This window comes from Argentina silus (assembly GCF_951799395.1).
Source record: "Argentina silus genome assembly, chromosome: 1".
NCBI lineage: Eukaryota > Metazoa > Chordata > Actinopteri > Argentiniformes > Argentinidae > Argentina > Argentina silus.
In genome coordinates this window covers 36,523,221-36,549,421 of record NC_139655.1, presented here as the reverse complement: position 1 = coordinate 36,549,421, position 26,201 = coordinate 36,523,221, and the positions used below count along the sequence as shown (strand labels likewise).

The window sequence follows — 26,201 nt, the reverse complement described above, 5'->3', positions numbered from 1 at the left end:
TTGTGCCAGACAGGATTATCAGAAGTAGATCTTTGTCCCTCTGACCCATATAACATGATTTTAAATGAATATAACATATTAATATAATTCATATTCGTATAATTTATACAAAAAACAAAGATGGCCTTTAGAAGGTTTACTGAACTAAATATACAAGAGCAGGTACTTCCTCTGTCAGTTGTGTTCATTATACTCCCTCTCAATATACAGGCTGTCTAACTTAAGTTTTTGTTGTATTTCTACTGTTTGTTGAGCCAAATCAAATCAAATCTTTTTATTTTATTTCAAATCGTTTATTTATCATGTGCACAGGATACAGCTTTAAACTTACAACAAAATGCTTAGTTCGACACGAGCAACCTCTCAACAGTGCAGTGACATATAAGGAATGGGAATGAAATTAAAACATAATAATAACAATAAAATACACAATAGACTATCAAGTAATACAGTTAAAACAGTCAAACAATAAGTGTAGCCTTGGGTGGAATATACCGTCACTTAGTTTCTGTCATTTGTATTATAATGATGCATTATAATGATGTACTGACATTTTTGTAACAGCTGATGTTTAATTGTTTATTTCTTTTTTTCTCTAACAACAAAAGCGTTAATATAACAAAAGAGTCCATTTCTTTAATTTTTTCCAGGCGATAGATTCGAGAGACTCCATGGCCATGGCACTTTACTCCCAGTGTTTCACCTGGATAATTCGCAAACTCAACATCCGCATCCGGGGGAAAGAGGACTTCAAATCCATCGGCATCCTGGACATCTTCGGATTTGAGAATTTTGAGGTTGGTTCAAAATCAACTTTTCTTATATACTTTTTATTATAGTGTCTTATGCTGTAAATCGATAATAATGAATATGCAGTATGTTATTTTGATGTTATTTGATTTTTAATATTAACAGTCAAATTTGGTAATTCATGCAAGTCATGCATGAGGTAGGTCAAACAGTGTTTTTCATGACTCAATAAATTTATGGGAAAATTATGAGCATTTATTTTACAACCTATTTTATTAATCTCATCTTCATAGTGCTCCATATGAATGGAAGTGTACCAATCCCAAAAACCAGCCCTAGCCCATATATGTATTAGCATAGATCTGAAAGGACAAAAAACACTTACAAAAAACACTTACAAACATGAGTTTATACCTCTAGTATCTAGTACATTTTTCTAATATTGGTCTATCTGTCCAACAGGTCAATCGCTTTGAGCAGTTCAACATCAACTATGCAAATGAGAAACTTCAGGAATACTTCAACAAGCACATCTTCTCATTGGAGCAACTTGAATATAACAAGTAAGTGACAACCCCTCATTAATCTATCATTCTCTTTTTTGTTGCTATGTTGATGACATTGACTGGATGTTATTTTACTCCTTCAGGGAAGGGCTTATATGGCAGGATATCAACTGGATGGACAACAGTGAATGTCTGGATCTGATTGAAAAGGTTTTTCATTCTCTTTGACTGGGGATACTCTTTTTATTAAAAATGTTTGTCTAGACAAATGCCAACAGGACAAGCGAAGATTCCCTCCTAAATGATTGGTAGTTATACACTAGTTGCATAGATAGGAATCCATTGTAATGCCATTGTGAAATGTTTCTCTTGATTTTATGAATGCAGAATATTAGTCTAATAATAGTCTTTCTCCGTTGCATCGATAGAAATTGGGTCTCCTGGCACTGATGAACGAGGAGAGTCATTTCCCCAAAGCCACTGACGACACCTTACTGGAGAAACTCCACAGTCAGCACTCAGTAAGTCACATGACAGCGTTATCCTGATCTGAAAGGACTTGGAAGTGAAAATGTATGGGTTACAAATGTAACCACTGTTCCGTAAAGGAGGGAAACTAGATACAGCATAGCTATGTGGGTGTCGCTCTTATGGCGAGACTGGCTGAAGACCTTTTTCCACGCACCTGGCGTGCCAGTGAGCGCCCAGGTAATATACCTGAGAAAGCCCCTCTTTCCTCAGGTATATTACCTGGGCACTCTCCGTCATTTCCTCAGTTTGTCACAAACCCTTTATAATCTCAGTTATGTATCATAATTTACTTCAGACAATTCAGCCATTGACTTCAGACTCTGACTAGAACATCTTTTTTTTGACATTTTTGTTTTTGAATGAATGATAAACAGAATGATAAACAGAATGATGGAATTCAAGGAATTCAAGGAAGTAAACAAGTTTTTGGCATTCTTTATTCGTTGTAGGCATTCTAAACCTGACACTTGCAGTTGATAACGACTTTTTTAAAGCGAAAGTATGTTTGACTGTATTGTTTTCTCCAGAAAAACTCCTTCTACGTGAAACCACGTGTGGCTGTGCACTACTTTGGCGTGAAACACTATGCAGGAGAGGTAAGAGTTGTCCCTGACGTCTGAATGTTTAAATACACAACATTTGTGTTTCCTCTGGATAACAGACATTGGAATTAGACAATAGATAATATAATTTGAGTAGAACATTCAAGCAATATTTCATTCCTGTCCAAATTTAGCAAAAAGTAAGATTAGGGTTAGGGTTAGATGTGCCTTGGCTTTTAGATCCTTCAAGATTTGTTGTTGTCCATCTACCTCTGAAATGCTCAATGGTGGAACCGCCCCCCTAATTAAGTAGGTAGAAGAACCACTGATACAGTGTTTGATATTTATTCTTCCATATAATGGCAGTATCATCTAGATCTGTGGTTTGGAGAAAATTCTATTGTGAATGTGCCAACCATCCGCTGTTGTAACACATTCTGCATGTGTTGTTTATCTCCTTCCTCTTTGTCGCCCCCCTGTGGTGACATATAGGTTGTGTATGATGTGAGGGGCATCCTTGAGAAGAACAGGGACACCTTCAGGGATGACGTCCTCAATATGCTGAGAGAGAGCAAGTGAGTGGGAACTGTCTATAGGAAGAATTCAATCATTTCTGGTCGCACTTTTTGTGATCCATCTATTCAGTTCTGAATGCATTTATAGTGCCTGCTTTCACCAAATAATGCATTCATGATAATTCATGACAATAAAACATTACAGCTGATCCCTATAACTGCAGGCTATATGCATAAATGCCTATAAAAGCCTTCATAATGCATTAAACCAAAGTTGGTAGCGTTGTTGTAGGCCTGTTTATCCAGTATTACATTACATTTAAGGCATTTAGCAGAGGCCTTTATCCAAACTCAAACGAATAGAATAAAAATACTTAGTAGTTTGGCCTTCCTCTCAGGCCTTCCTCGATGGACTCCACAGATTGACTCCTTCGTGTTCGTGTCAGGAGGCTGTTGCAGAGGCTGTCGCTCTGTGACCGTCACGATTTAAATGCAGATTCTGTAATTACTGGGGTAGCAGCCCCTCAAGATTCAAGATTCAAGATTCTTTATTTGTCACGTGCATACAAGTATACAGTGAAATGCAAAAGTGACAGTGCCACAGAGTAGTGCAACAATAAGTTTTAAAATAAAATAAAATAGAAATAATAAAAAATTTAACCAGTATAGTAGCCCCTCCCACCTAACGATCAGTTAACGACCAGACAGGTTTCACCACTCAATCTCAAATGTATTAGTCCTGGTCCAAGGTGAGCAGGATTTAAAATAAAAAGTCGTTTCAGGCCCTCCCATTGGAGATCGACAGCAATTGGCTTCAAACAGATAGCTTTCAACAGAAACTAGGTCCCAGAGCTTAAGGCAGGATAGTCACAGTAAAATACAGCAAGCTACAAAATACAGCAACACTATTAAACAAGATTAAATTAACTTACTTAGACTGGAGAACAGGCTTCACCACTCAATCCCAAATGTATTAAAGAAGAATCATAACACATAAGTAAAGTACTTTCTGTTACTTACTTCAAAGCATTCACTACCTGGTACAACATGCCTGGCGGTGCTTGTTATCATAAAGTCAACATCACTTGTTCATGTTCATTGTTTGCATGTGTGTATGGTATAGTAATGTGTGTTTTCCCTGTCATTGGCAGGCTGGACTTTGTCTATGACCTTTTTGAGCATGTTTCCAGCCGGAACAAGCAAGACACTCTTAAATGCAGCTCCAAACACAGAAGACCTACCGTTAGCTCCCAGTTTAAGGTAAGTGTCTATGTCCTAATGCACTTATACTCGCCTCCCATTCACTCACCGCCATTGTTAGGACTCCTGTGTGTAGTAGAGGACAACTTCATTATCAATCTTGCTGTTATGTTCCCCAACCTCGTATTGTACGATCACACGTACACATATAATCACACACAGCTGAGAGGCTGGAAGCAGCACAGGGTCTGTTGCAGAGCAGCAACCCTTGATCAGGAGTTACGGGTTAAGTGGTTCGCTCTGGGATGCAACAGCAGGACATTAGTTGTCACATTGCTGCCCATAGTAGTTTGCTTAGTGTAGATGTAGCACTGAAAATCCATTGTGTAACAGGTCAGAGTTCTGTGTGAAGCCCTTGCCTGTATAGCAGTTGTGTATCCATGAGGCTGTACCATCGTATACTAATGGCACTCCTTGCAGACTTCCCAATGAAGTTCCAGGCGTGATTGAATAGGGTTTCAGAGAATAGGGTACGCAGGGGTGTATATCATCATATTGAGATGTCTCTCTCACATACCGTAACCCAAAGATTCCACCCCTATGTAGATACTTTCTGCAAAGGATTTCCCCAGACTCTCCGAACTAGGAACCTGGTACGACATTGGGGTGACAAGCGGCATGAATCCCGCCTGTATTTATTTCTTTATCTTTTTTTACATTCTAGAATTCCTTGCACTCCCTGATGGCCACCCTCAATACTTCAAACCCGTTTTTTGTTCGATGCATCAAGCCAAACACTCACAAGGTAAGGGCTGCTGCATACAAACTCATTCTCTCACACACACACAAGCACACACACACACACACACACACACACATATGTATGATTTACCTACCAATTGCATGTGCTTATGTTCAAATTCATTAACATGACGTTTGGTCAATTTATATGGCTGACAATCTTGTCTTGTAAACGGGAACATGGGTCAAATGCCTCAAATGGGAAAAGACAAATATCAGTGTGTGTGAATTCACTCTTCATTCGATAATCAAACACTCTTCCTTCATTCACCTCCAACACACTAGAGCATGGAATGGGAATAGTCTGGCCTTTGGTGCCCTGTGAACTCTAGTTGTCTAGCAACAGGATGATGTAGTGAAGAATGTAGGATGGTTTGACTTAAAGCTGTCAGCTACAGTTACATATTATTGTCATTAGAGTGACATACAGTGCTGCTTGAAAGTATGTGAACCCATTGTGCAATTAGAGATTTTTTTAGTTTTTACCATGAAATCTTTATTTAATCAGACATAACAGGTTATCTGACATAACAGGTTTATATTTACCAATTCCATATGTTGGTTTAGAGGAAATCATGCATGTAGTAGAAAAACTAAATTATAAAGAAATTAGTGCAGGTGCAAATATAAGTGAGTAGTAGGTAAGTAGAATCAGGTGGTAAATAATTATACCATAGTAATAGTAATAGTAATACCAAATTACCAAATGAACCAAACAAAGGAGAGAGCTTTAGGAAAGAGTTTGGGTGGGATTTGGGGAAAATATCCTCAAGAGCCATAAGAAAAATAATAAATCAGGTAAAAGCCAACCCAAACATAACATCTAGAGATTTGCAGACCTCCCTTGCTGCATCAGGTAACTGTGCATGCTTCAGCAATAAGAAGAACACTGAACTGAAATGGCATTCATGGGAGGGTTGCTAGGAAGAAGCCTCTGCTGTCAAAAAACAACCAAACTGCCCATCTTAACTTTGCCAGCGACCACCTGGACAAGCCTGAAGGTTTCTGGAAGTCCGTTCTCTGGACAGATGAGTCCAAAATTTACCTTTTTGGTAACAATCAAAACCACTATGTTTGGCGAAAACCCAACACTACCTACCACCAAAAGAACCTTATCCCTAGCTAGTCAAGCATGGTGGTGGGAATGTCAAGATCTGGGGCTGCTTTTCCACCTCTGGACCTGGTCGACTTCACATCATTAAGGGAACCATGAATTCTGAGGTATACCAGGAGATTCTTGAACAGAACGTCAAGCCATCAGTCAAGGAGCTAAAGCTGGGCTAAAAATGTGTCTTCCAACAAGACAACGACCCAAAGCATTCAAGCAAATCTATCAAAGAATGGCTCAGGAGAAAGAAGATTTGTGTTTTGGATTGGCCAAGTCAAAGTTCTGACCTAAATCCAATTGAGATGCTGTGGGATGACCTGAAGCGGGCAGTTCATGCCAGACACCCCTCCAGCCTCACTTAATTGGCTGAGTTATGTAATGATGAGTGGGCAAAAATCCCTCAAAACAGATGTCAGAGACTGATTAGTGGCCATATGAGATGTTTACTCCAAGTTATCGCTGCTTATGGAGGTGCCACAAGCTATTGACTGAAGAGGTTCACATATTTTTGCACACATGAAATTTGTTAAATAAACCACTTTTGTTAAATAAACAATGAAAATATATAATATGTTTTTGTTTGTGTCCTTTATTTGGAATGTCTTTATTACGAATTTTGGTTTAGATAAAGATTTTACAAGTTCATTTTAATATTTTATACAAAAATAATTACCCTCCCTGTAGGGTTCACAAACTTTCAAGCAGCACTTTAATTGTCATAAAAAAATGGTTCTCAATACATAATAAGCCGTATTCCTTAAGTAAATTACACATTTGTTGTTGTATTTAAAAATGTTTTTAATGTACTTTGTTATGATACCCATGCATACCAAATATAGCTTTTGTTCTCTTTGTACACTTTATTTTACTCAGGTATACTGGACACCCAGTATTCATGACACCCAGTGGAATTCCACTTCCCTTACATGACAATGAATCAAGGAGCTAGCATAGTAGTCTACATACTGGCATCCAGACTACCCCTATACCAGCTTCGGTAGACCTAGTTGTCACCACTGAACCAAAACTCACCCCATGTTTGAAAATAAACAGCTTTTCTCCCCAGCCGCCTGCTTCTCTTGTTCCCCGATTTCACTTTGTCCAGTCTTTGTCCAGTGTGCCCCCTCCCCCTCTCATTTCACACACACAGACACATACACACACCTCCCTCCCTCCCTCCCCATCAGGCCCTACAAGTGGGCTGCACAAATTAGCCCCAGCATGAGATGCATTGCCATGGTAACAACCCCCTCACACATAAAGAGGATCGGAGCCAGGAAAAGGCTTTGTTCAGTATCTAGTGGTATATGTGTGTTTGTGTGTGTGCGTGTGTGTGTGTGTTGGAGAGAGAGGGAGGAGACTGGGCTTCGGAACTCTGTCATTTTCTCTATCTCTTTGACTTGATGCTGTAGGGTTAAGTCACTACGTAGAAGAATGAGAGCCTACGCTACATAGCATGGTAAGATCCAATGGAGTTTGAATGGGAAAGTGTTAGTAATGGGCTAACTTTATGCTTGTTGCACAGGGTATATAATGCTATCTGAGTGGTTGTGTTTAGCTACTGTATGGGCGCGTGCCATTCATGTAAGGTTGAAGACATGCATAAAGCAATGTTAGCATGACAGTTACAGAGTGATTTCTAGGTGCATTTGATGGCTGCTCCATTTCAGTCTCATCAAATGTATTATCCAGGGTTTGATTGTTTTTTGTGTTATTTCACGGCATGTTTGCTGAGGACTCTTTATTGGATGAGGTGGTGAAAGAGAGGGCTTCTGATATTGGCAAATGATTGATTGTAACATGTTCAAATGTTGTTGTTTTTTGCTGGTGACATATTTGCTATGTTTTTATGTTGATTGGTTTTGCTCAGTGCATGACTAAAATGAATGAGGGCAGAAAATATATGTGAACTGACTATAAGCTTCATTCAACCAAAAACCTTTCAAATACATTTATCCTCAATATGTTTTTGTTGTTGTTCAAATTAGATAACGCATGAAATCTTAAAGCAATGCATATTTCATATCTGCGTATGTAAATCATTAATGTGATTTCCGAAGGGAAATGCCATTCAGTCTGATTTGACCTCTGTCCTCTGCAGCAGTTGACCAAGTATTGATATCTATTGATTTGTTGTTGCTGCTATACAGTTATGGTTTGCTGTTGTGTCTTAGTCCCTCAGTGTCCGCTTGCATCAGTAGTCTTCCACAACTGGAGGGCAGTGTCTACTCCCCATTGCATGAGGGTTTTAGATTGGACCAGAGGTTCCACAATGGTTGGTCAGGACCCATTGATGGGTCCAAGTTAATGCCTACAGAGAGAATTGGATTTAGATTTCTTTGTGATAAGTTATTTCTTTTGTTCCTCTGGTGGGTCGCAAGAACATTTGGGATCCACCGGGTCCCACTTTAAACAGCTGACCGACCATAAACCTGAAGAAGCCTTCATGAACCTAGCTTTAAGAGATACTTCACAGGTGTATACCCTTCTTCTCCCTTCCCTGTGAGACTGCTGCCTTAGAAGGCCTATTGGTACGGATGGACAGTCTGAAAAGGGCTCTCAGTGTTTCACTTTTCCCTCCAAAAGTTCCCACCCCCCCAGGAACCTACCAACACGTCCTCTTTTGTCCAGCTGTATGACCTTAGCTAGGTCTTTAATTGAAAATGTGAGGTATTCAATTGAAAATTGGGTGTGATAGGCTGTGCTTTCAGCCTATCTTATATTGACCTTTTCCCACAGTGGTTGTGGATGACACATTTGATTTCATGGAATATTCTGTATCAACTGTATTGATAAAATAGAAACCACAGAGAGAAAAGTACTGTAGCGTCCTGAAATGCAAGCTGATTTAAGTGAGTCAGAGAGATACAGGGTAGCTTGTTAGCAGACTGGCTTTTCTCAGTGACAGACAGAGAGCAAGACAGACTGGTTGTTCATGTCAACGAAAGAGCGAGAGAAAGAGAGAGAGAAAGAGGAAAAGGGAAAGAAAGAGGGGAGGCAGAGAGCAGCTTCCTGACACAGCGCTGCTTTGTGGCACCGGGGGTCTTGGTCCGGCTCATTATGTAAATTGTATTATGCTAATGAGATCTCTGTCTGGCCTATGGCCATTAAAGGGCACCATTCAGTCATCCAGTCAAACCCGTGTCAATTTGTGAATTGGTCCACGTCATCTCCCCAACTAAATAGACTATCAATGGGCTATCAAGAGAGAAGCCCTTTCAATGAAAAGGGACATTACCAAGGGGTATAAAAGCACCCTTTTTTATTTCTAACCCCCTACGCCCACCAAGGTTAAGCTGAGCGGGGACCCCAGTTTATGGGTTGTACTGAAAGAGTTTCTTTAAGACATGCACTTGACTTTTTCTTTCCCAATGCTTTCGTATCTGCTTCCACTTAGTGTGTGTGTGTGTGTGTGTGTGTGTGTGTGTAGATGGGTGCTTGCGTGCGAGTATGAATGGGAAGTTTAAAGGGTCTTTGAGTGGTGTAAGCAATCATATTGTGTGGATCATGAAAATCTTTAGCGCAATTTGATCAGCTTTGTATAAAGAGGTTCAAAATGTCTCTCTGGTCTCAACACTGAGTTTATTTCCTTTTCTTAAAACATTTGTATCTGAAGATTGCTTTAAGCAGCATTACTGTACATTTTCCATCTGCTAAATAGTGCCCAAAAAAACAGTAACATTGTAGATAGATAGGACCCACAAATTAATTCAAAAAGAGTTTGAAATTCTACAGCTTTCAATTTCACATATTTGCGCTGTTTACTTAAAATATGACGCGAAAGATCAGAATAATTGTAATCTCTTTTTGAATGAATTGGCGCATCCAGTCTATTTGGAATGTTACGATTTGTTTGGTTAATGCAAGCGCTATTTAGCAGAAGGAAAATGGAGCCCATAGGGAGTTATGGCTGAGCCATTGTTTATTGACTGAAATAACTGTATTGTGAAAAGCTCAGTGCAAACATCACGGCATGTGATTGAATTGAATTGTTGAGGAATACAAGCATTACATTATCTACTATAAGCACCAAATCGTTACAGACTTGTCAATACAGACATGATGAAATGATATATTGTTTGCAATGTACAATCAGAGTGAATGGATCTGGAATCTGCCCAGGGTTAGTCTTGAAAACGGGTCACCCTCAATTCCACTGCTCTCTGTTTCTGAACAATGGTAACTAAATACTTTTACTGTAGGCTAATACCTGCCAATCCAAACACTGCTATATAAAGGAACTCGCCTCACACTGTATGCAAACTAACCTCACATATCACCTGGATGATGCATGGAAACCATTCTGTGTCAAAACTTGACACGTGTGGCCTGGGGTGGTCCAGTGGTCTAGCACCTATAGTGCTCAGACATGGCCACGTCGGCATGGGTTAGAATCCGGACCATGCCCTGCTGACATGCCCTCTCTTCCTTACTTTCCTGTCACTCTCCACTGTCTCTGTCCAATAAATAATATAAGAGAGGGACTGCCCAACTCTAAAAAAACAAATGGAAAAAAACAACAACCTTGACCCATTTATTTATCTGCCTGCAGATGCCTGACCAGTTTGACAAGACCGTGGTTCTGAACCAGCTCAGATACTCAGGCATGCTGGAGACGGTGAAGATCCGTCGCACCGGCTTCCCCATCAGAAGACCCTTCGAGGACTTCTGTTCCAGGTAAGTGTCAACCAGAACCTACTGAACAGTGTTTCCCAAATCTGATCCTGGAGATCTAGTGCAGCTCCAGATCTATGTGATTGCCTTTAGCCAGCTTCTAAGACCATCATTGTGGTGGAGGTAGAAATCAGAAGACAGGCTCATTGAAGCGCATCGAATGAGGAATGGTATCAAACACACATGTTTGATATTCTACTCCATGCATTACAATGAGCCTGTCCTCTGATTTCTACCTCCACCAGCCTCCCCTGATCTGGGGCTAGTCTACTGGAGACCCAGTGTCTATGCTGTATCATCTTAGCAACTTAAGATAAGGTTGACCAGTGGTCCCAATTACAAAACTACAGAACTTTTGTTCCAACACAGCAACAACACACCCTATTCAAAACTTTTTATTTTTTTATTATCAGGTTTGTTTTGATGCTTGGCAGGGGTGGCCACTGCATTAGCCATATTAGCTTTGGCTGCTAATATACAAGTGATCCACCCAAAGCTACACTTATTATTTGACTGTTTGACTGTATTACTTGATAGTTATTGTGTATTGTGTTGTTATTATCCTATTTTTATTTGATTCCCATCCTTAGATTTTGACTTACGATTTGACTTCTCAGGTACAAGGTGCTAATGAGGGGCGGGTCTATGCCAGATGTTCCAAGGGGGCGGTGCGTCCAGTTGCTCCACCTCTATGACAGCAGCAGTACTGAGTGGCAGCTGGGGAAGACCAAGGTGAGAGAGACGGCCTCTGAATGTTTATACAACATTGCATTGAACTGATGTCCTGTCACCTTTAGGAGCCCCACTTCTATGACATGACTGATCAGTACCACTGCCAGGTTTATGTTTTCAAGTGCTACTGTCAGGTTCACACAGCTATTCGCTGACATGACATGACAGTCGTTAACCGCCCACTGACCATCACACCTGACAGGAAACTACAGTTAAAATGCCTACTGACTAGCCTTTTCCAGAAAACCACAGGCGGACAACATTGTTGATGCACTTGGATGCGAATAAACTCTCGGCCATAACGACTAACAATGCTGCTGACATTGCAGTTTTGGCCACAACCTCAATCTGGCAGTGACAAATGCAGTGCAGGACCAGAGGCAACGGACAGACCAGGCCCTCTGAGTCTGCCGTGCAAAAAAAATAAAAATAATTACGAATGCAGTGTGTGATGCTTCATATTATGCTATCCAACTGTTTAGTTTAGTTTGTCAAGCTATGATCGGGATGTCAAGTTTAAATGATTGTTTAGTCTAAATGTCATACGGTATTGCAGTCACTACATAAATAATTCAGTTAAAAAACTTTATTTATTTACTAAGATTTGAGGGATGAAAAAATTAATACCGTCCCACCCTACTCACAGATCAGGGCCAGGCTTTCTTTACATTTTTTTACAAATTATTTCTCAAGCATTTTACCATTTCCTAGTGCCTCTTGCTCACCCCATTGTATCTGTTAATTGAGCGAAACGACTGAGCTGCTCAAGGAGATGATTGCCCATAGGCTGGCCTAGCCATTAGCAAACACAATTGCATTTGTGTCCCCTTTGTTAACTTTACACCCTAATTTGACATGAATCTCACAGTACAGATTGACAAAAACCAATCCATAGTTTTTATTGGATTCTGTTTCCATCCCATGTGGAGCATGGTCGATCACACTCTCTTCTCATTGTACTTAATCTGTTAGATAGTGTATATGTGTGTGTATGTGTTTGTGTATGCTTGAAGTGTATGTCATTTTGCATGCTTGTCTTTTAGTGAAAAGGTGACTTTGCGTGTGTGCCCTGAATGTGTGTTTGTGTATTGTCTCTGTCTAGCAACTCTGTGTATATGTGATTATTTCTGTTTGGGTTTTCTTGTTTCTGTGTTTGTTATTTAAATCAATTCTTATCACTCTCAGAGGGCTGCAGTTACATTGTCTCTCAGCCCCTCAACATTGAGTTAGGCCACACTCATTTTATGGGGCACATGTCGTGACCATTGTCTGAGTTTTATGGCCACAAACTTAATGTTCTGGAAGTTATGTGCCTGCTGGGTATCCCAGTGTCCTTTATTCTCCTGGGGCCAACCTCTCAAAGCTTCCTAACAAAAGGTTTTTACTGCAAAATCAGATGAAATAAATCAAAACATGTAAACCAGAATCTGAGGATCCAAAGGCATCAGCTGAGTCTATCATTCATTATTATTCACCATTGAGGATGGGGAGCTTCTGAGATTCAATCATGAGATTTAATGTCCGGTACTACATCATTCAACAGGATAAAGGAAATCTGTTCACCGATACTCCTGTGGCATTCTAACATTTCCCCTTCATCCCACATCAAATTTTCCTTAGTCTCTAATCGGCTTAACCTCAGGCTCCACAACGGGTCTGGATTCTCTATCAATGGAAGACAGCTTGAGTCTTAAAATGGGCAGCTGTACTAAGTGCCTGTAAATGAGTCTTTTCAGAAACGGATCTACTAAATTACTTGCCTTGGTAATTTGGCAGTCTTTAGTGCTGGGTCGGTGGCATGAACAAAGGAATGAGGAATTTCGCTTGATTAACACTGTTGCTTGTAGAGTCCTGTTGTTCTTTTGTATTTGGTATGACATTTTTTTTGTATGTATCTTTTTCTTTTCATTTGATTAATTGAATGTTGAAGTTTCAGCTAAGATATAGCTTTTACGTATATTACAATACATATAGGCCTACTATAGCTCAGCTGGTATTTAAACATTACAATACTGTAGGTCATTTCATCCCCCTCTCTGCCTTTCCCTCCCCAGGTTTTCCTAAAGGAGTCACTGGAACACAAGTTGGAGAAGCAGAGGGAGGTGGAGGTGCTGAAAGCAGCCATGGTCATCCAGGCCCATGTCATGGGCTACATGGCCAGGTAAGACATGATATATACGTACAACAGACAATTACTATGAGGTTAAAGTAGAGATTCTCTGCTTTTACTTGATGGTATTTGCATACTTATTGGTTTCACCATTCAGAAATTACAACACTTATGCATAGTTCCCTGTCAACATGAGGACCAAAGCGGTGTCTATGAAAGTCAACGAAGCCTTTATTAGGCTGAAATGTTCAGAAATACAGACAAAACCTTAGGTTTGCCAAAATCAGCAGTTTGAAACATCATTTTTTTTTAAAAAGCGTTGGAGCAATTACAAACATGCTGGTAGGCCATGGAAGACTTCTACAGTGGATGACTCACCACAATTAAGAAAAACCCCAAAACAACTGTCCCACTGATCAGGAGGTAGGCGTGAATGTGTCAGAGACTACCATCCACAGAATACGTCACCAGCCAAAACCACGAGTTATCCTAAAAAAGAATGGTAACTTACTGTGCTAAAAACTACCTAAATAGCCTACAGAGGTCTGGAAAAAGGTGTTGTGGACAGGTAAGATGAATATTATCATGTATCATGTATTATCATGTAAGAGTGATTGCAAGTGGTAAGTTTGGAGAAAAAAGGATCTGCCCAAGATTTACAGCATACCACCTCATCTGTGAAACATGGAGGGGGTGTTATTGTTAGGGCATGTATAGCTGTATAGCAGGTGTTTTCAGGGACAAAAGGTGTGAAGTTCTTGACTGGCCAAGTCAAATCCAATTTAACATGCATTTCATTTCCTGATGATAAGATTTTAGGCAAAAATACCTCAAACAACTGAAGATGGCTGCAGTACAGGCCTGACAGAGCATCACCAGAGAAGACACTCAGTGTCTGGTGGGGTCAATGGGTTGCAGACTTCAGGCAGTTATTGCATGCAAAGGATTGTTGACCAAATACGAAACATGAGTACTTTATTTGGACATTTTATACATCTGTCCCATCACTTTTGGGTACCCTGAAACAGAGGGACTATGCATAAAAAGTGTAATTTCTGAATGGTGAAACCAATATGTACATAAATACCATCAAATAAAAGCTGAGAATCTCAACATTAACCTCACTGTAATTGTTTGATTTCAAGTTCAAACTTTTGGAGTGTAGAGTAGAAAGAAGAAAAAATGATTCACTGTCCCATTACTTAGGCAGGGCACTGTACATTCATGCTTACTTGAATGTGTACCCGTTTAGTCCAATATAATAACACAGGTCTATATTATATATATTAGTATATTAATATATTATTAATTTCCTTTTCATTGATGTCCCTCCACAGGAAGCAGTATCGGAAACTGCTGCAGTGCGCTGTGGTCATTCAGAAGAACTACCGGGCATTCTATTGGAGGAGGAAGTTCATGCTCCTGCGCTGGGCGGCCATCACCTTCCAGAAACGTCTAAGGGGCCAGCTGGCCCGCAAGTTCTACTGCCAACTGCTAGAGGAGAGGAATCGGAAGGAGGAGGAAGAGCGTCTGAGGAAGATAGAAGAGAAACTGGAGAGGTAGGATATATTATTCTCTCTATTATTCTCTCTATATTGAGAGATGCTAAGAGATGTATTTTGGGTTTTAGAGTTTTAGGATTCTTTTTTTGTTAAACATGGAGGGTTCATAGGAAGCAAGAGCTGGAGTTGAGATGGCAGACAAGATGAATTCCCCATTCCTTTTCAATCGTATCACTGGGGCATGTATGTGGCATGTGATACACAGAATGACATGATATCTTTGTCTCTTTGGACTCATAGGGAGAGGGAAAGGGAGAGGTTGGAGAGGTTGGAGGCTGAACGGTTTGCTCGAGAGGTAAGAGTGCACAGTAGTATATTGCCCCTTTTTCATTGCGTGTTGGATGATTGTGTTCTGTCTGATGTGTCCACCAGCTGGGTAAAACAGCAACCAAAGTGTTATTGCCATTTCTGATTACTTACTGTACAGATAATAATAACTTCATTTTTATATATATAGCACTTTTCAAAGCAGACCACAAAGTGCAGGGCCAAATATTCCACTCGAACCTTGAGTTGATGGATCTATGGGTTAACCCGTGAGAGGTCCAACTTACAAAGCCACAATTCAGGGAGCTAGAGGCCCCTCCACAGCGAGTCCATACAACCTCAAATGGAAGGCGTTTGAGGGGTGGTTTGAGAGTGTGGTTCCTTTTCAGTGCTCGACACCCACTCCTTCTTATAGGTCCATTAAAGGCTACCTGGCCATCAACCGGAATGCCATGTTGGTCCTGGTGAAACGGCTATTGGGGCTCACCCCCTTGTCCGTCGTTTTGTGAAGGCAGAGGGCCGCATCTGTCTAGTCTCCAGGCCACCTGTCCCATTCTGGGACTTGGGCTGGTTCTTGATGCGCTTGCGAGCGCTCGATCTAGCCTTTGGTGACCGTCGACTTTAAGACTTTGTCTGATAAGATGGCTTTGTTGCTAGCCTTGACCACGGTCAAGCATGGTAGGAACCTCCATGCGCTCTCTATTCATCCTTCATGCACTCAGTTTCCCCTGGTGACTGTAGGGTTACGATACGTCCTAACGCCACATTCGTTCCCGAAGTCAATAAAATAAAATAAAAATTGTCCTGCTACCGAACTGTATTTCTTTCATCTTTCATCAAGTTTTTGTCACAGTACATTTGGCACTGGTGTCTCTTATAGTTTTTTTTTGTCCCCATTGGCTTACCAATTCTCAGTGCCAATGTCTCAATCTCTTAAAGGAAGCATGTAGTTTTGCATGTTGCCGTCCTCACTGGCTACACTGAAAATTGTAAAACATACATATTCTACATTCTCTAATAGCATGTGCATATCCTTGTTCACAAACAAAACGTGAAATACGTAAGGCCAGTGTTCGATCTCAACACCAGATTTTAGCAAATGCTTTGTTTGGACCAAAACAGCACTCTTCACTGAATGTTCTTTTTCATGTGATCTAATTTCTTGATCGCTACCGATTTATCATGGCCATTTAGCACTATTTTAAAGCTTAAATCTACATACTGGACTTTTATCATATTGTCTTATGTTGTCTCTCTTTCTGTCCACAGGCAGAGGCCAGAAAGAGGATAGAGGAGCTTCATCGTGCCGAAGAGCTCACCTCTCTGGCTCTGGTCCATGCACAACAGCAACACCATGCACAACATTCTTCAGAGATGTTGGAGGAACTGGAGTCGTCTGAAGCGTTAGAGGAGGTATCTGAGGAGGAAGAGGTGGTTCGGCCCCAGGACGCCTCCCAGGTGGAGGAGATCCTCCGGCTGGAGAGGGAGATTCAGGAGCTTCAAAGGCAGAAGGAGCGGCAGGAGCTGTCTCTGACCGAGGCCTCCCTCCACCGGCTGCAGCACCTCCGTGATCAGGAGCTCCGGAGGCTGGAGGACGAGGCCTGCAAGGCAGCCCAGCAGTTCTTGGAGTCACTTAACTTTGATGAGATCGACGAGTGCGTGCGTAACATCGAGAGCTCGCTGGGTGTTGGAGAAGAGGAGGAGGAGATGGAGAAGATAGGTGGAGAAAGAGGAGAGGGTGAGGAGGAAGAGGTGGATGAAGGCTTTGGTGCTGACGATGATGCCTTCAAAGACTCGCCCAACCCCAGTGAGCATGGCCACTCCGACGGCCAGCGCACCAGTGGTATACGAACCAGCGATGATTCCTCAGAGGAGGATCCCTATGCGAATGATGGGGTGATCCCACCGAGTGAGCTGCTCCACCAGGCCCTGCCGCTGCCTCTGCCGCCATCACCCCAAGTCTGCCACAGTGCCTCCTCCCCTTCATCTGAAACCCAGTCAGAGGACCTGGTGGAGCTCATCCCCCCAGATGAGGACTCGGACTATGACCAGGATGACTATGATGAGGGAGCCATTGTGTCCAGCGGTAGTGTAGCGTTCTCCAACCCCCGCAGCGGGCAGTGGTCACCAGACTACCGTGGCTCGGTGGGCACCTATAACAGCTCGGGGCTCTACCGCTTCAGCTCTGACGGGGCCCAGTCATCGGTAAGGATAAGCCATTGCCGTTTCCACTGCATAGTTATCTATAGTATACCTAGGAATTGAGTGGGTTATTCGTGGGGAGGGTTTGGTGTAAATGGGCAATTGCAGAGCTCCGGACCTAGTACCAAACCAACTAATTTAGTGTGAATGGTACAAGCTAAAACCCCACTAATGTCATTGTGACACAATCTTGAGTTCTTACTGTGATTTGCACAAATCTTGATATTTACTAGAGATTGCTGATATACTTTATGGAACTCTGTCCTCAGAACATGAATTGTCTCTGCCTTAGATTTAAAAGCGTATGTGTCCCCTCTTGTCTTCTCCTTGCTCAGTTTGAGGACAGCGAGGACGACTTTGACAGGTTTGACACTGATGACGAGCTGTCGTACCGACGGGACTCTGTCTACAGCTGTGTCACACTGCCATACTTCCACAGTTTCCTCCACATCAAAGGTAAGCTGCACCTCATTTCTATAAACAATGTATCCAATAAGAAATCATGGTCACATCTTACATCCAGTTGGCCAAACACTTGTACAAGAAACAGAATCCTCTCCCCAGTGATCTGTGTTCCTATGATGTGAGAAATTAAGAAAATGAAATGGGCTTTCAATCGATGAAGACAAGTAACCATATTATCTAAGAAAGACCTAGGATCTTGCAGTAAGAGTAATTATTCACCACTAGGTGGAACTGCAGTCCCTTGGAAAGAGCCACATAATGGCACATGACATGGCTCCTCTCCCTCTCTCTTAAGAGGAGCAGATGGAAGCATTGTTTGTACTTGTTGTGACCTTGGCACACCCTTCTCTCCCTACCTCTCCCTGCGCATGTCATCTCTCTCTCCATTTTTCTCACTCTATGTCCCTCCTTCTCTCAAATGTAGTGATCGGGACATCAATAACAGTTTTATGTCAATATGTATGTTTCTCAGTCAACTTCATGTTGCAACGATGCAATGATGATGCGATAGCAAATTATAATTTCCTACTTGTCATCCGTCCTGTCAATCTCTACTTTCTCTATCCTAATAAAGCAGAAATGCCCTAAAACATATTTTATAAAAAAAAATCCCCCTACCTCTCCCTTCAGGTGGCCTAATGAACGTGTGGAAGCGACGCTGGTGCGTGCTGAAGGATGAGACGTTCCTGTGGTTCCGGGCCAAGCAGGAGGCCCTGAAGCAGGGCTGGCTCAACAAGAAGGGCGGCGGCTCGTCCACACTCTCCCGCCGCAACTGGAAGCGCCGCTGGTTCGTCCTGCGCCAGAGCAAGCTCATGTACTTTGAGAACGACGGCGAGGAGAAAATGAAGGGCATGCTGGACATGCACACTGCCAAGTAAGGGAGGACAATACAAGAGAGTAAAGGGTACAATAACGGATGTAAAGAAAGAGAGAACTTTAATAACAGACCCAGGCCAATTAGGGCCTAAGGAAAGCCTATTAATCAAGTGGTGTATTACCATCCACATTAAGGGTTAGGTTGAGGGCACACTGCTGCCAAATAAGGGGTGATGGGTAGTCTTCATGGCACATATCACAGTATAGTAAACTGCCAACAAAGGGATCTGGGGTAGTGCAGTGCACACAGCTAAGATTTTGGACCAAAGGGCAAATGGAATGTTTTGTTGGTCACTCTGTGCTGAGAAATATACAGACCAGCTATGTCTTTTGAAGTGTATCTTGCTACTCTACTCTTCCAGTTTGTGCACCTTGAGAAGGGGGGCTGATCTAGCATTGTATATTTCTATCTTTCAGAGAGATTGTGGATAACACAGGCAAGGAGAACGGAATTGACATAGTCATGCCTGAACGCACCTTCCACCTGATCGCAGAGTCTGCTGAAGATGCCAGGTGTGTGTGTGTGTGTGTGTGTGTGTGTGTGTGTGTGTGTGTGTGTGTGTGTGTGTGTGTGTGTGTGTGTGTGTGTGTGTGCGGGGACAATCCTTTGCATGCAATAACTGCCTAAAGTCAGCAACCCATTGACCCCACCAGACACTGGGTATCTTCTTTGGTGATGCTCTGCTAGGCCTGTACTGCAGCCATCTTTAGTTGTTGTTTGTTTTTAGGTATTTTTTGTATGAACCAACAACTTTGTGATTGGCTGACTCTCTCTTCCTGTCTCTGGTTCTCTCTCTATGGCTCCAGTCAGTGGTTCAGTGTCCTGAGCCAGGTCCACACCTCCACCGAGCAGGAGATACGAGAGATGCATGATGAGCAGGCCAACCCCCAGAATGCAGTGGTGAGTACTGGAGGAGGGGGATGATGGGAAGATGAGTCAAATGGCGATGGCCGGGGCTTAAAGTGAAGAGTTTTGAAGGTTAAACTCATGGGAGTTTTCATTCATTCATTCCTATTAGTTCAGAGGATTGCTGGTAGCCCCAGTCATACTCTGAACCTCACCTTTGTGTGCCCACGTGTGTGTTTGTGCTTTGACTGAGTATGTTCTCGGTCACACTTTTTCTCTTTCATTCTACAGGGAACCCTTGATGTTGGGATGATTGATTCAGTCTGTGCTTCAGACAACCCTGAGCGGTAAGCATCAGCATACTGAAGATGAATCTTCATTGTAACAACATTGTATTGTGTATTGAGTTACTTCAGTACATGGCACGTATACACTCACTGAACACTTTATTAGGAACACTATACTAATACTGGGTAGAGCCTCCCTTTGCTCTCAAAACAGCCTCAATTCTTCGTGGCATTGATTCCACAATATGTTGGAAACATTCCTTTGAGATTCTGGTCCATGATGATATTGCATCACACAATTCTTGCAGATTCAGGTGCACTTTCAAGCTGTGAATAAGGTATTCTATTGGATTCAGATCCGGTGACTGGGAAGGCCACCGAAGAACACTGAACTCATTGTCATGAAACCAGTTTGAGATTACTTTTGCTTTGTGACATGGTGCATTATCATGCTGGAAGTAGCCATTAGAAGATGGGTAAATTGTGGCCATGAAGGGATGCACATGGTCAGCAACAATAATAAATAGGCTGTGGCATTCAAGCGATGATTGATTGGTATTAACAGGCCCAAAGTGTGCCAAGAAAACATCCCCCACACCATTACACCACCTCCACCATGAGAAGGTGTACAGGTGTTCCTAATAAAGTGTTCAGTGAGTGTATTTAATGAAGCAGTTTGAATGGACCTTATAACATAACTCATCTCCATTACTATACAATTACAATACATACTAACAGCATGTTTGCACAATGTTGTGACCAGAGTAATTAGCTATGGAGTTACTCCTTAGAGCAAGGCACCAGCACAGATCTTGTAGAGATGAGAGGATAAAAACTGCTCCTTTGCTTCTATAAAAATAACAAGCACAGATGGTATATTTTAATCAACTCCACTTCCAGACAACTTGGCATTGGCAGAATGTGAACCTACACCACTCACTGACTCTCTCCCCTTCCCTCCCAGACCCAACTCCTTTGTGATGATCACGGCCAACCGGGTGTTACACTGTAATGCTGACACGCCGGAGGAGATGCACCACTGGATCACACTGTTACAGCGCTCTAAGGGAGACACGCGGGTAGAGGGACAGGAGTTCATCGTCAGAGGTGAGAAAACAGATACACGCACCCACAAGTGTATGGGGACTGAGGGAGGGACAAGGCTCATGTTCAAGAAAACGTAGAATCCTAACCCTACCCTGGCAACTTGATTCATATCAAGAGTTGCAGTAGGTCGTTGATAGTTTGAGCATCTGTAGACCATCTAGGGTTCTATCAAAATGATGTGGCGCCTTTCATATTTTAAAAGGGCAATGTTGGATTCAAACAACAACAAAGCGGTCACCCCAAAACACTTTTTTTGGTAAACAGCTCAGGTATGGGGCTGGAACAGTGTTTGTTTACAATTTCATTGCTTACAAACAATGGAGTAAAACAAGCTTACATATAAGCAATGGCTATATTATTAAATTTAAATTAAATTAAAAGATCTGAGAATCAAACAACAACAAAGCGGTCACCAAGCCACACCACTTGGTAAACAGCTGAGGAATGGGGCTGGTGTACTGGAAGATTGGGAGGTCTTTCTAATGAGATGAGAAATGCAGGTTTGGGATACCATTTTTTAACCTTTACATCCTTTATTCTATAATGTCTTCCCCTCTCTCTCTGTCTCTTGCCCAACCCTCTTTCCCTCTCTCAGGCTGGCTGCATAAGGAGATGAAGAATAGCAGCAGGGCCTCTCTGAAGCTGAAGAAACGCTGGTTCTTGCTCACACACAACTCCCTGGACTACTACAAGAGTTCAGAGCGCAATGCCTTAAAGCTAGGCACATTGGTGCTCAACAGCCTCTGCTCTGTGGTCCAGCCCGATGAGAAGGTCTTCAAGGAGACAGGTAGAAAAAACAGTTACAGAGTTCTGTTGTGCAAAGTATTAAAGGGATGTTTCAGCCTATTTCACCAGTAATGAAAGCTTCTGTTCAATAGAATGTGCATTCGATTGAAAATAAAACAATTACTGTCTCTATAATCGATTTGCTCAGAACTGGAACGATTTCCTCTTCGTAGACTCACACGGCCCAAAGGTTACAAATGTAACCCAGGTTCTCTGAAGGAGATGATGATGATGGAGAACCCTCACTATGGGACACTCACTTTTGTGTACCTTTCGCTGAAGACCCCTATTCAATGCTTGGTACATGCCGGTGACACTTGTGAGCGATAGCCCCGCCTATTACCCATTCCAATAAAGGGATGCAGCAAGCGTGCCATTTTATCCAGCGAACCACTCTTCATGAGCTCAATTCGAGAGGGACAATGAGGTGAGGGGTCTCCCTCATCTCCTTCAGAGAACCTGGGTTACATTTGTACATCAGCTGACTCGGTTCGGTCCCTTTAATATCTATTATGCAAAGTAACGATTGATAATGATTTATGGAGGTTGATGCCATTCGTACAGTATATCCTTTACAAGTGGCCCACTGGCCAATCTATGTACAAGTGGTCTACAATGAATTCTGTCTCACCAAAGTCCCGTTTTATTTTCGCCAGGGTATTGGAATGTGATCGTGTACGGTCGTAAGCACTCGTATCGCCTGTACACCAAACTCCTGAACGAGGCCACTCGCTGGGCCAACGCTGTGCAGAATGTCATCGACACCAAAGCTCCCATCGACACCCCCACGCAGCAACTCATCCAGGACATCAAGGTATGGAGGGAGGGATCAACTGTGTCACTAAAATTGACATTATCAACATTGTGGTCCATCACAAGTGAGGGTGCCTGTCTTATTGTGGTGTAGAAATTACGTGTTTAGTTTAACAAGGAAAGAGAGAAAATTACATAGTTAAATGTTAGCCATCATGTCCCACTCAGTGCCATACACTCCCTTAATATTTCCAGTTCCTAGTTATATTCCTTGTTATTTCGAGTGATTTCCTATCAGAATTCCCATATGATTTCATGCTCCTCCATATTCACAGGAAAACTCTCTGAACTCAGAGGTGGTGGAGCAGATCTACAAGAGGAACCCAATCCTGCGCTACAGTCACCACCCACTCCACTCTCCACTGCTGCCCCTGCCCTACGGAGACATTCACAGCAGCTGTAAGTCTTAAGATAGACAGTGGCCATAACTTTACCTTCTTTCTGATCATGCCACCTTCACTTTTCCTCCTCACTCACCATGCCTCCCTCAACTTAACAGGGTGCAGTCACTTCCTTATCACCCAGAATTTAGCTGTGTTTGGAGGGTCAAAAATCCACGTTGAGAGAAAAAAACACTGGACCGATTTCTTAGTTAACCTATTGTCTGACCTCTCCCCAGCGCTGAGGAACAAGGGCTACACCACCCTGCAGGAGGAGGCCCTCAAGGTCTTCAACTCTCTGCAGCACTTGGAGGGAGTGTCCGATCCTGTGCCCATCATCCAGGGGGTGCTGCAGACGGGCCAGGAGCTGCGGCCCCTCAGGGACGAGCTCTACTGTCAGCTGGTCAAGCAGACCACCCGCCCCCCCCAGCCGGGCAGCCCTGAAAACCTGTGCAATTGGAAGATCCTGGCCTGCATGTGCTGCACCTTCATGCCTTCCCGTGGAATCCTCAAGTACCTCAAGTTCCACTTCAAGAGGTGAGGAAGAGCGAGAGGTTGTTATGATGGTGGCTAAGGTTATGATTCCATAAGAGGGTCAGGGTTAGCATTAGGGCTGTACAGATTAATCAGATTTGTATATATCAGACCAAGGACAAGAAGTTGTAGTCAAGTAAAACTGAGTGTTGTACCACGCAAGCTCGGTTCAAGCAATTAGCACCATTTTGACTTAATCTAAAGGAATGGGAATGGGAATTTGTACCTTTGATTTGGAGGCCATCATTTCATTGATAATGGAGAACTGCACATTTGGAAAATGTGTCTGTGCCTAACCCCTCTGACTCAGTGTAGGACTGTCTGTCACCATGCACACCTCTCTCACTCAGGGAGAGCAGAACTAGAGCGAAACAAGAGCAACGTCACATGGTTACACCCTCCCCTCCCTCACTGCAACGCTAGATAGAACTTTGTAGAATACAGCAAATCTCTGACCCAAAAAAAATGAGATTTTAGAATACAGATAGGAGCTACTATTGCAGAAGCAGATTTTGTCTATCACAGCCCTTCTAGAGGGAGAGAGAGAGAGAGAGAGAGAGAGAGAGAGAGAGAATATCATGCTAACAAACTTGTCTCTATGTAAGACAACACTTTTGATTGTGAAACCTGCTAGCACTATCCTGCTAAATGGAATACTTTGCCTCATATTAACCATACTGTCTTTGGAAATAAGTCAGTATAGTTCAGCTAGCCAGCTGGTTTACCCTATTACCCATGTGTGGTACGCACTCCTCCAATATAAAGTCATTTTTGACAAAGATAACAATTTCTTAGATAATCCTTTTTGTGGATGTATATTCTAGAAGTTTGGCTACTTGTAAAATAGGCTACAAACAAGCTTTGGATCTCAGATTCTAACATATAGGGAAGTTGGTGACTAGGCAGTAGTTTCCCATGTTATCTCAATGAGGCATGGCCATTCTGATCCATGTGTTCCTAAAACAAAGTGCCTCCCATGTCTGTTTTGAATGACATATGAGGAGTTTGCGTGTGTTGCTGTTACTACTGCAAACATCTGTCATAAGCCTGTGTGAGTATACTGGGACATAACCTTAGAAACCTGTATCCAGCACAACCAAAACAGGATCTCTTCCTTCCTTCTTTCTCTCCCAGGACTCGAGAGCTCTTCGTGGGCACAGAGATGGAGCGCTATGCGTCCTTCTCTCAGGACTCACTGAGGAAGACCCGTGCCAGGGAGTACGTGCCCTCTCAGGAGGAGATCCGTGCCATCGTGGCTCGCCAGGACATGACTACCACAGTCCACTGCCATGGAGGGGGGTCCTGCAAGATTACCATCAACTCACACACAACAGCAGGAGAGGTGAGTACTACCTCAACAGGTAAACAGGCAGGTGTGTTGGTGTGCCCGAAATAAGGGAATAGGGTGCAGGGTGGCCTCCGTTGATTTGGGTGCAGTGGTGGCCTCCGTTTTTGGAACTGGATGCATAAAGGATTCTTTTCTTCTTTTTTTTTTTTTTTGCTGCTGCTAGTCATGGTTTAATTGGAAAGTCACCATTAAAAAGCAGTCAATATCTGATTAGCTCAGTTCCATGACCTGATCATTTATTGAAATCTGGTTAATAGCCAACAATATGCATGTTTTGTCATTAGACAGATTGATATTCAATCATAATAGAAAAGCATGAAATGTTTTACTGATTGTTTGTGTGTGTGTGTGTGTGTGTGTGTGTGTGTGTGTGTGTGTGTTCCAGGTGGTAGAGAAGCTGATCCGAGGCCTGGCTATGGAGGATAGCAGGAACATGTTTGCCCTGTTTGAGCACAATGACACAACTGACAAAGCCATCGAGAGCCGCACGGTGGTGGCCGACGTCCTGGCCAAGTTTGAAAAGTAAGTGTGTGGTGTGTGTGTGGGAGAGAGAGAGAGAGAGAGATTGAATGTGTCTTTTTTTACAGTATGTATATTCATGTCATTAATAAATGTGTGTGTGTCGCTGGGAGGGTTGTTTTTTAGTTGATATGAAAGTCAATGTGTATGTCTGAGTGAGCCAGTATGTATTTTGAAGATGTGTGTGTACCTCAGTGTGTGTCTGTGCATGTGCGAGGGGGTGTATGCACTTGCGTGTTTGTGAGCACCCTTAACACACACTCCTCTTCTCAGGTACTCTTCAAGCCAAGATGAGCTCAACACAGGCTGGAAGTTCTATTTCAAACTGTACTGCTTCATAGACACTGACAACGTACCCAAGGACAGTGTTGAGTTTGCCTTCATGTTTGAACAGGTAAGAGCCAATCCAAAAAAAAAATCAACCATCCCATGAAATCATTGGTTCACCTGCTGCCCTTCGAATGATTCTGAAAATGAAATAGTTTACAAGTCCAAAAAGATTATCCAAGTTCTACGTATCCCTTATTTTATCCTCTGAATATATTAAAAAAGGCACCACTGATCATCGTGAGAGTTTTACTCTCTCTCAGCACAGATTCCACGAGCTCCTGATATAGTCCTCAACTGATCAGAAAAGAAGAACCTTTACACAACTGAGCATAATCGACACACCTGAGCATAATCAACACTTGAGGACCATATAAGGACTAGTTTAATATGTGAAAGTTATTGACTTGTG

General features: G+C 42.4%; 1 protein-coding gene across 2 annotated transcripts in view; it reads left to right on the top strand.

The window, feature by feature from the left end:
* Positions 1-26,201, top strand: part of myo10 (myosin X) — an 89,461-nt gene that overhangs the window by 60,089 nt on the left and 3,171 nt on the right. For both annotated transcript variants that reach the window (XM_083670724.1, XM_083670723.1), the window contains 27 exons: positions 651-797; positions 1,213-1,313; positions 1,400-1,466; positions 1,685-1,777; positions 2,315-2,383; positions 2,822-2,904; positions 3,996-4,104; positions 4,769-4,849; positions 10,506-10,630; positions 11,245-11,359; positions 13,414-13,520; positions 14,807-15,028; positions 15,272-15,326; positions 16,568-17,503; positions 17,836-17,956; positions 18,596-18,839; positions 19,259-19,354; positions 19,649-19,742; positions 19,980-20,035; positions 20,940-21,082; positions 21,678-21,869; positions 22,525-22,682; positions 22,957-23,080; positions 23,301-23,598; positions 24,730-24,937; positions 25,329-25,465; positions 25,736-25,856. In XM_083670724.1, coding sequence (XP_083526850.1) covers positions 651-797; positions 1,213-1,313; positions 1,400-1,466; positions 1,685-1,777; positions 2,315-2,383; positions 2,822-2,904; positions 3,996-4,104; positions 4,769-4,849; positions 10,506-10,630; positions 11,245-11,359; positions 13,414-13,520; positions 14,807-15,028; positions 15,272-15,326; positions 16,568-17,503; positions 17,836-17,956; positions 18,596-18,839; positions 19,259-19,354; positions 19,649-19,742; positions 19,980-20,035; positions 20,940-21,082; positions 21,678-21,869; positions 22,525-22,682; positions 22,957-23,080; positions 23,301-23,598; positions 24,730-24,937; positions 25,329-25,465; positions 25,736-25,856 — 4,302 coding nt within the window. The remainder of the gene's footprint in view (positions 1-650; positions 798-1,212; positions 1,314-1,399; positions 1,467-1,684; positions 1,778-2,314; positions 2,384-2,821; positions 2,905-3,995; positions 4,105-4,768; positions 4,850-10,505; positions 10,631-11,244; positions 11,360-13,413; positions 13,521-14,806; positions 15,029-15,271; positions 15,327-16,567; positions 17,504-17,835; positions 17,957-18,595; positions 18,840-19,258; positions 19,355-19,648; positions 19,743-19,979; positions 20,036-20,939; positions 21,083-21,677; positions 21,870-22,524; positions 22,683-22,956; positions 23,081-23,300; positions 23,599-24,729; positions 24,938-25,328; positions 25,466-25,735; positions 25,857-26,201) is intronic.